We start from the raw sequence: 9800 nt of genomic DNA on the forward strand, positions 1-9800 counted from the left end.
TTTGTTAGTAAAAGTTCGTTTTTAGCTAGAAAATCTAAAAAAAGGTTCCCATTTTGTATAAAAATTTGTATTTCTTGTTGGGTTGGCTTGAAGATACAACTTCTCAGCTATATTTTCCATCAGTAGGAAGTCCCAAACTTTGTTATACCAGGTGTTAATTGTAGGAATTGACGTTGACTTCCAATGCTATGCCAGTGATGTTTTAGCTGCATGCATCAGCCTCTCTCAAACCCTAGAGGCGGTGGGTGCTGAAAATTACCCTGTCATGGGGATGCGGCTCTTTACTGTTGAAGGAAAATGGATCGACTAAATCCTGTTTGAAGAGGATGGCTCCACCGCTGTCCTTCATGCACTTGGCAATGCACCTGCCTGCAATGCATATGCCAGTTGCAATCTCAAACTGGGGCATTCCGCAAGGCTGAGCCAGGATTTCTCAACTCAAAAACAATTCCATCAACTAGGAAGGCAAGACCAAGAGGCTGACCCACAAATACAGCTGGCACAAGTGGAAAGATAACTAGGAGCAGCCGCTCATGCTGGCTTCTATCCCAGGACCTCCTCCCATCTTCCACGTCAACAGCCAGAGATAACCTTCCTTTAATACTGTGGGATTATGCACACGTCTGGGAAAGAGAGAATCTCATGTAGCTAGCGTTCACAACAATCCTAACGGGCTTGCAATCTGAAGTGGTACAGTCCAAAACAAAGTGACTCCTTCCAATCAGTCAATTTTTCAAAATCGGCGGAATTTAATTGCGTGCACACACAAAAATACATTTTATACGATACCATATGAAGCACAACTGCACCTTTATAAGTACCGGGCAGCAAGTCTTGCCTATTGCAGTGCACGTATCACAACAGCCGGTAGCTTGATAAAGAACTACAATCCCCACAATGCACCTCTTCAAATCCTCCTCTAAGTCTTTCCCATCATACACCTGCCCCTACTTTTCCTTCCCAACTCTGTTGCCCAATGCAACACGCGAGCCTTTAAATTAAAGGACTACCGTTCTAACAATGAAGTGGCTCCCTTTGCGCTGTGCATTCTGGAGATTGTAGTTCACCGCATCTTTAGAGGAATAGCAACCGATGAAAGCAAAAAACTACAATCCCCGGCTCCGAGAAAGGACTGTGGGAGAAGGAAGGAAGGCTTTGCGCGCATGCGTAAATGCAATTGCGAAGGAGGACGTGGGCGCATGTTAGTGAGTATCTGGGAGAGATCGGGGGCTGGAAGAGGTTGACTGAGGGTCTCTGGCAGTGGAAAGCCGCGGAGGCTTTTTGCAGCCGTACTTGTGGAACTCACTTGCACAAGATGTGGTGTTGGCCTTGGCCTTAGATGGGTTTAAAAGGTGGATGGGTTTCTGGAGGCATAAGATATTTTTTAAGTACAAGCAGATTTGGGCCTGGGGAGGACCAGAGAATCATGCTTTGCACGGAGGTGGTGGCCCCGGCTTGGTAGTGGGGATGTCAACTTCTAGTTGGTGCCTGGAGATCTCCTGGAAATACAGCTGATCTCCAAACAAGAGAGATCAGTTTCCTGGAGAAACGGTTGGTTTGGAGGGTGGACTCCATGGTATTATCCCCTCCTCAAACCTGATCTTCCCCAGGCTCCACTTCAAATCTCCTGGAGCTGGCAATCGCTAGTGCCATGTTGGGAAAGAAGATCTGAGGCTGAATCCTTTGGCCTCTGTGCCCGAAAGGCTCTCAGGCTGGCCTGGCCAAAGACCTTCCTTGCCCATTGGAATGCACAGAGCTGAGCTGTTGGATCAGTGGTGATAATTTCAAATGCGGTAGCCCTGGTCAGTTTATAGCAGCAAAATTGGTGAGAGAGGCTATAAATGTTAATAATGACAAAGATCAGTTTCCTGTCTGCAGCGGAGCATGCTAGTAGACGGAGAGGTTCTTCTTGCCGGCTTGTCAATCAGGTGGTTGCTCCTCTCACCCTTTTTCTTGCAACAGATGAACATGGGGGTTAGATATTGCCCAGTCCTATCAGGCACTTTGCAGAGTGATGCAAATGAAAGCTTCACAGGCCAAAGGGAAGTTAAGAGGAGCAGTGAGGGAGGGATACTTTGGAGCCCTGGCCCTGGTTGCTTTTAAGCTCTGGTTGGAATGGAATGGTTTTTGAGCTGGTTCTCTCCTTCTCCCTCTCCCGTAATGGTCACTCAGGGTCACCCTGTGAAACCAATTGACAGTAGATGCAAGACAGGCGAAAGGAAGCAGCTGTACTTGTGGAACTCAATGCCACAAGATGGATGGTCTTGGCCTTGGAGTGGAGAGTGCCCTCCAGTCATAGCTGACTTATGGTGACCCTGGCCTTTGCCTTAAATGGCTTTCAAAGGGGTGGGAGAGTTTATGGAGGATAGGCCGGCGTTTGGCTATTAACCAGGATAACTGAATGGAATCTCCCAACTGAGATGAGGAATGCCTCCCGTTGCTGGATTCAGGGGACCAGTGAGCCGGGAAGGGCTGTAGTTTGTGGGCTTCCCTGCGGCATCTCGCTGGCTGCTGTTGGAGATGGCGCCGGTGGGGCCATTTAGGAGGGCTACTCTTATATACCACTTGAGTGAGTTACATTGGAAGAGAGGGGATGTTTTCCTGGTTCTCGGCTATGCCTTTAATTTTTTTCCCTTTTCCCTAGGAACACCCTGGCAGTGCTAGGGGCAAAGTCGGCCCCCTTCCTTGCTCCTGAGCTTGGATCCGGTAGACTGGTGCCAAGATGACCCTCTTCCACTTCGGCAATTGTTTTGCACTGGCGTACTTCCCCTATTTCATCACCTACAAGTGCAGTGGCCTGTAAGCTGGGAGGGTGGGGAGCTCTGGGCTGGGGCGGGCCTTTTTCTTTGGGAAGATCCATTTCAGTCTATGCCTCTGTTTCTATTCCCACCACTTCCAGGTCAGAGTACAATGCTTTTTGGAGATGTGTTCAGGCAGGGGCCACCTACCTCTTTGTCCAGCTGTGCAAGGTAAATTTTATTTTATTCACGTTACTTACGCCTCATCCCTTTCTTCCCAGTGGGGACCCAAAACAGCTTACATTGTTCTCCTTTCTGATGTTTTTTTCTCACAACAGCCCTGTGAGGTAGTTGGGCTGAGTCAGGGCTGTATTATTCATAAGGCTGACTAGGCCGAAGCCTTGGGGCCCTGCAGGGACTAGGGGCCTGTCAATTTTTTTTGCTGAGGCACACCTCCACATAAATTACAACTAACTGATTCTCTTATATAATCACTGTTAACAATTAACTGCTTCCTTATTGAAGTGAAACAAATTGTCTCTTATATTAAAACAATTATCCACAAATTATATCATTTTTAATAAATAGTAAAAATTGTATTCACATCAAAATATTACAGTATTGGACAATTATACCCCCCAAATGTGCTTTCTTGTAGAGTTCTACTTGTGCAATAAAAATATAAAAAATATTGTGAATAGAATTCTTCAGTAGACCCTCAAAATGGATATAGGACTGTGTACTGCGGTCTAGTACCTACCATACCAGGGTCAGGCTGTCAGCTGTAGAGGGGTGAAAGATTGAAGTGCTGGAGGGGGCCCAAAATACCTGAAAGCCTAGGGGCCTGGCCATGCCTTAATATGGCCCTGGGCTGAGAGTGTGTGACTGGCCCAAGGCCACCCAATAAGCTTCCATCTCGAAGGGAGGATTTGAACCCTGGTCTCCCAGATCGCATTCTGACACTATACTATGCTGGCTTTTTAGGGGACACCCCCTTCACCTGGATGAGGCAGATGAATTTGTGAAACCACATTATCTCTGTGTGTATAACACGCCGTCAAGTTGCAGCCGGCTTACGGCAACTCTTCCTGGGGTTTTCAAGACAATAGACTTTGGAGATGTTTTGCCCTTGCCTGTCTCTGTCTAGCAACCCTGGACTTCCTTGATGGTCTCCCATTCTGGTACTAACTAGGTCCAACCCTGCTTAGCTTCCGAGATGTGATGAGATTGGGCTAGCCTGGGCCATCCAAGATAGGGCTCTATGGGTTTGTATCTATTGTGTTTTAACCTGGGCTCTTCCTGTGTTGACTGCTGACCTGTCTTACAGATGCTGTTTTTAGCCACGTTCTTTCCAACCTGGGAGGGCGGAGCAGGCGCTTATGACTTCATCGGAGTACGTTGAGTAAAAACGGTTATAGCTACTCATTGGTAACCTCTGATAACTTAAATTGTATTTGCCGGCGTATGTGGCTGGTGAAATTGACATATTATCGGAGATCCGTAAGAAATCATAGGCAAAGTTTAGATAAATTCCATGAATGGCGGATGTTATTGTATTGTTTTGGGATGGCACAGCACGTGATAAAATTTCACCTTTCACATTTTATGAATTATTTTAGAAATTGACAAGGTGGTTGTTTCTCTGTAGCTATTATTCATTTTGCATTTTTAAAAAAAGAAAAAAAAGTTGCTTATCAGAAGCCTTCTGCAGAATCTTTCTGGCTCGAAACTGTGGCAGAATCTAGAGGTGGGAGGCTGGTACATAATATTCTAGGCTGATTTTTAGCAATGTCTTGCCTAGCTGCATTAGATGTTGCTGTGTCAGCATTACTGTATTGAGGGAACAGCAACGTTGCCATATTAGAGAGATGTGCGGGCCGGGAAGCTAGAAACGAGGGGACTTGTTCTTTTTGAGTGTAAACTTTACCAAAATATTAGAGTGGCCTATATAACTCCAATTTGCAATCAGTTCCTGGGAAGAAACGATAGATTTTATCTAGATAAGCTTTTCGCCGATAGGGATCCAGAAACCACCTTAAAGGTGGCAAAATTTGCAGTGCAGGAAGTATTTTATAGGGGGAAATATTTAAATATTTTATTAAATTTAGATTTTTCAATATTTAAGAATTTGGATTCAGGAAATTCAGTGCTTGCTAGACGGATAGATTTGTAAACAATATGGTCTACTTTGACTGTAATAATTAGATTGTATGTTGTTACTTACTTGGTCTTTGACCGTCTTAAATTGATTGATTGGTTGAGATGTGCATTAGAAGCCTGGGAGGCAGAAACCTAGGGCACGTTGCCTGTCTGCTTTCCTGATTCTTTATTTCTAACCTTGCTCCAGGAATTCATGAAAGCTACTGTTGATCTGGCTGACCTGGTAGGGCTACACCTAGTAATGTCCAGGAATGCAGGGAAAGGGGAGTATAAGATCATGGTGGCAGCCATGGGATGGGCCACGGCAGAGCTCATCATGTCCCGGTGAGTTACTTCAGTATTTTGTCCATTTTTATATATCACCCTTCCTCTGAAAAGCTCAGGGTGGCATACATCATTCTCCCTTGCCTGCATTTCATTTTCACAACAACCCTGTGAGGCAGGTTAGGCTGCAGAAAAGCGATTGGCCCAAGGTCACCCAGCGGGGATTTGAACCCAGGTTTTCCCAAATCCTAGGCTGCACCTTATGGGCTCCGGTGTGTGCCAGAGCTGAATCTTGGCATCGAGAAGAGTCCTTGTGTAGAGTGATTAGGAGTTTATACATTTCGGTTTAATTTAGGGAGACCTCTGTGGCTAGTGGGAGGGGCCGTGGCTCAGTGATAGAGCATCTGCTTTGCATGTAAAAGGTGTCCGGTTAAATCCCTAGGGTCTACAGTTAAAGGTATAAAGAGAGTAGATTATGTGAAAGAAGTTTACCTGAGACCCTAGAGAGCAGCTGCCAGTCAGAGCAGACAATACTGCCCTTGATAGATCGAGGGTCTGACTCAGTAGGCAGCCTTGCATTTACATACACGTGTTCATGTGTTCAGAGCTAGTTCCTGATCCCGACTGGGCAGGCAACTTCTGGCAGGTGCTTTTTGGAGTAACCTTCTCTTTGCAGAATCCCTGGGCGTGCCCGATTGTGTGAACTGCTTCTCAAAGTTAACTTGTCACCCACAGGTGCATCCCGTTGTGGGTGGGAGCTCGCGGCATCGAGTTCGATTGGAAGTATATCCAGATGAGCATTGATTCCAACATCAGTCTGGTGAGTGCTAGCTTGATCACAGCTTGCACGGAGCTTCTTGGGCTCCCAAGTGGCAGGGGGAACATATTAAGGCTTTACTGGCTTGGAGGCTTTTTTTTATTCAATAAATTTGTAAGTGTGTTGGCTAATCTCAGTGTATTACATGGTAATGATCTTCCAAAAATTCATTGCCGAAGACAGTTTTTAAAAAGGGAATTGTAAAAATGCATGGAGGACAGGTCTATCCATGGCCATTGTCCGTGATCACTAAATGGAACCCCCAGGTTCAGAGGCAGTGTACCTGTGAACACCAGGTGTTGCGGGCGTGGTGGCGGAAGAAGGCAGTTGCCTTCTTTTCTTCTTTGTAGTTTGTGAACACCAGATGTTGCGGGCGCAATGGCAGAAGAAGGCAATTGCCTTCTTTGTAGCCTCCCTGAAAGCATTTGGGAAAGAGGATGGAGGACTATGCATTCCTTTGCTCAGAGCTAGCAGGACTCTTCTTGTGCCTTAATGATGCTTTTGTTTGTGTGTGATGGCTCCGTTGTGGACATTCTCACCTGTCATGTTTGGTGCTTTGTACATACGACTTTGTCACCCACTGGAATCTCTGATAAGAGCTGTCCTTCGACGTTGTATGGACGTGTGCTTCAGGTTTCCTGTTTTGTGGCTTCTCTTTTGCCAAGCTTGTAAAGGATGGCTTTTGAGCTTGTAGGGAGAGTGAATGCATTAAGAATTCAATGCTTTGTTTCTAAAACAAAGAACATTCGAGGAAGGTTGCCAACTCATTTGGGGAATTCCTGGAGATTTGAGGGGGTGGCGCCTGCAGAGGGCAGGTTTTGGGGAGGGAGCTCGGCAGGGATGTGGTAACGTAGAGTTCACCCTCTAAAGCAGCCACTTCCTCCAGGAGAACTGATCTGTCTGGAAATCATCCATGATTCTGGGACATTTCCAGGCTCCAGCTGGAGGTTGGCAACCTTACATCAGAACCTGAGCCTCAGGGAATGTTACATCATCTCCTCTAGAAGCTGTAAATGCCAGTTGCATTGGAGGGCCAGGAGTTAGGAACTCTGCATATGGTCAGAGGAACTCTCTTTTGTGTTACCTTTGATGTTGGGAAAACTCCCAGTGTCATAAATAGCAGCCTCCAGGGTCATTTCAGCTCAGAAAAGCATTGTGGGAGGGAGGCAAAACCTCCCCTCTTCTGCATGTTGTGGTCCCTGTCAGAGTGAAGCCTGAGCAGATGGGAATTGAGTTCCTAGCATAGGCCTTGCAGCACACGTCCGATCTCTACAGCTTCCAAATTCTTTACTCAGGGAAAAACATAACACGTAGTTAGGTCCTCAGAGATACTATCCTTGAAATAACAAAGAAATGAAAAAGAATCCTTAGCTGCTCTGGGTGTCAGAATTTTAGAAGAGGTTGTCTAGAAATGTAATGTCAAGTATAAACTGCACTGGTCTCTGGACATGCCATAGAAAACAATTTGGGTGTCACAGCTCTCCTTATTTCCCTTCTCCGCTTCTCTGCTCCCTCCCCAGGTCCATTATATTGCTATGGCTGCCCTGGTGTGGATGTTTACCCGCTATGATTTACCCAAACACTACCGACTACCTCTCACTTTCCTCCTCGGCATCAGCGTCTACAAAGCTTTCTTCATGGAGTGAGTAACTGGTTGCTTTTGGGTAGAGGTGGGTAGAGGAGGGATCGGGGGGAGGACTTTGTTGGTTGCAGGCAGTCATCTGCTAACTGGTTCATTAGGCCAGTTGGTTATGTTCCAGTGTTTATTTTGGGGAACCTTGTGGGGTTGTGTGTGTGTTTTGAGATTTCTGTAAGGACAAGCCAGCATCTTTGAAAGATGTTGGTGGGACACAGATCCAGAGAAGTTAGCCATGTCAGTCTGTAGTTGCAAAATAGTAAAGAGTCCAGGAGCACCTTTAAAATGAACCAACTTTATTGTAGCATAAGCTTTTGAGAACCACAGCTCTCTTCGTCAGATGCCTCTGACGAAGAGAACTGTGGTTCTCAAAAGCTTATGCTACAATAAAGGGGGGACACAGGTATGTCCTAAAGACATAGGATGTAGCCATCTTTCTGAAGCTAAGCAGGTCTGTGTCTGATAGTTGGGAAATCTCAAGGAATTACCCCCGACTCCCAAATTCTATGATTGAAGGATGAATGAATATACATGGAATGATAACAACTTAAGAAGTTGTGTTATATTGGCTCGTAGGTTAGAACCTCCACCCACTATACTACAGGTTCCTGACCCTGAGACAGTTCTGTAATTCTGAGATTCTGGAATCCTAAGAAAAATGGGGGTTGGGTTGCAGCCAGTCACAACATGTTGTAAGTTCCGCAAAACATTAGGGGGTTCCGAGCCAAACTTGCTCCTATGCTGGAGGCAGCAGTTTCTGAATAGGTGCTCCCCGTTGATGCCTCCAGTGCTCTTTTGAAACACCTGCTCCAAATGAGGAGGAGGAAAGCCAGGATTGGCTCTTTGCTTGGGAGAAGAAATGCTTTGGGGCAAAGGAAGTAGGTCAACAGGAAATACATTGGTGGGCACCATGGTACCACGGCTACTACACTGAAGATCACTGCTGAAGATCACTGCAATTGACCATTGGTCTCTAAGCTCTTGGATTTTCTCCTGGTTTTTAATGGCTTTTAAAATATTAATTTACAAAGATTTTATTTTATGGTATTTTTACTTCTAAGCTGCCTTGAGCAAGACCAGGAGAAGGAAGCAGAGCTTGGGAGCCAGAGGGGAATGGGATTAGCGGAGGAATACAATTACCCCTTCTCCGTGGTTTTCACACATCTCCTTCTTTCTTTTTAATAATTTGAATGATATTATATGGCTGTACGCATGACCCTTTTTAAGTTGGTGATATTGTTAGTGCTCAAGGTCATCTCTGTGTACTTTTCTCTCCCTTTGGCCTTTCCTTTTTCTAGATCTTTTGTTCACATTTTTCTGCTGGGCAGCTGGACGGCACTTCTGGTCAAAGCAGTCATCACCGGCCTCCTTTCCCTCAGCTCCCTGACTCTCTTTGTCACTCTGGTACACAGCAACTGAAGGGCTGCCCTCCTCCACTTTCCAGCAGGCAGAGCAACCTCCCTGCCACATCAAGGGAGGTTCGGCGAAATCCCCGGTTGCCAAGGCAATGCATGACTTGCTCCTGCCCGCAGTTCCATTGTGGTACCTACTCATTGATAACACTGATAATAATAAACCTATTTTTGTTTTTCATGGCCTGTGCATTTTAAATGCCTTTGGTTGCTTTCTGAACATGTCCGGGAGGCAAGATGGTTGGGGTGTGGAACTGGGTCTTGATAACTCTCCTTGGGAAAGGCTTGAATGGAAAAGAAGCCACTCTGGATCAGGCCGACGGTCCACCTACTATTGCTGTTTCAACCTTTGGCAAGCCCCTGAAAGGCCCATAAGCAGGCCGCAGAGGCCAAAGTATCGCCTCGTTGTTACTCCATTTTGCAACACATATAGTGCTACGCTGCCTCTGACCATGGAGGTTCCATTGAGACAGTGGCTGGTAGCCAATGATGCACGTGTCTTCCATAATTGAGCAAGTGTTGGCTGCATCACCAGGCAGCTAAGTTGTCCATTGTAGGGAGAACAGACGTGCGTGCCTGGTGACCATAGGGCTTATGGGGGCCAGAGGTCTTGGGCGAGTCACATAAGGACATTGCACCAAAACAGCCTTTGACTTGTAGAATCTCCTTTGTAGAATCCCACCTAAGCAATCTGCCTTTGTTTGAACAGTGTGGATAATTATTTTCTTGAAGCAGAGGTGTTAACAGAGCTCTCCAAGAGCCCCTACTGTAGA

The 9800-nt window shown here is 46.1% G+C and overlaps 1 protein-coding gene across 2 annotated transcripts; it reads left to right on the forward strand.

The window, feature by feature from the left end:
- Positions 1–1142: 1142 nt before the first annotated feature.
- On the forward strand, positions 1143–9208 carry TMEM147 (transmembrane protein 147). 2 transcript variants are annotated; one of them, XM_054999566.1, is made up of 8 exons: positions 1143–1205; positions 2645–2799; positions 2900–2969; positions 4066–4131; positions 5086–5222; positions 5898–5982; positions 7500–7621; positions 8914–9208. In XM_054999566.1, exons 2-8 carry the CDS (start codon positions 2723–2725, stop codon positions 9032–9034), a joined length of 678 nt encoding a protein of 225 aa, XP_054855541.1. In that variant the 5' UTR covers positions 1143–1205; positions 2645–2722; the 3' UTR covers positions 9035–9208. The 2 variants fall into 2 exon arrangements, with proteins under 2 accessions (XP_054855541.1, XP_054855540.1); XM_054999565.1 differs by lacking the exon at positions 1143–1205 and adding an exon at positions 1231–1352.
- The last annotated feature ends 592 nt before the right edge of the window (positions 9209–9800 follow it).

The sequence above is a fragment of the Eublepharis macularius genome, chromosome 15, assembly GCF_028583425.1.
Source record: "Eublepharis macularius isolate TG4126 chromosome 15, MPM_Emac_v1.0, whole genome shotgun sequence".
Lineage (NCBI taxonomy): Eukaryota > Metazoa > Chordata > Lepidosauria > Squamata > Eublepharidae > Eublepharis > Eublepharis macularius.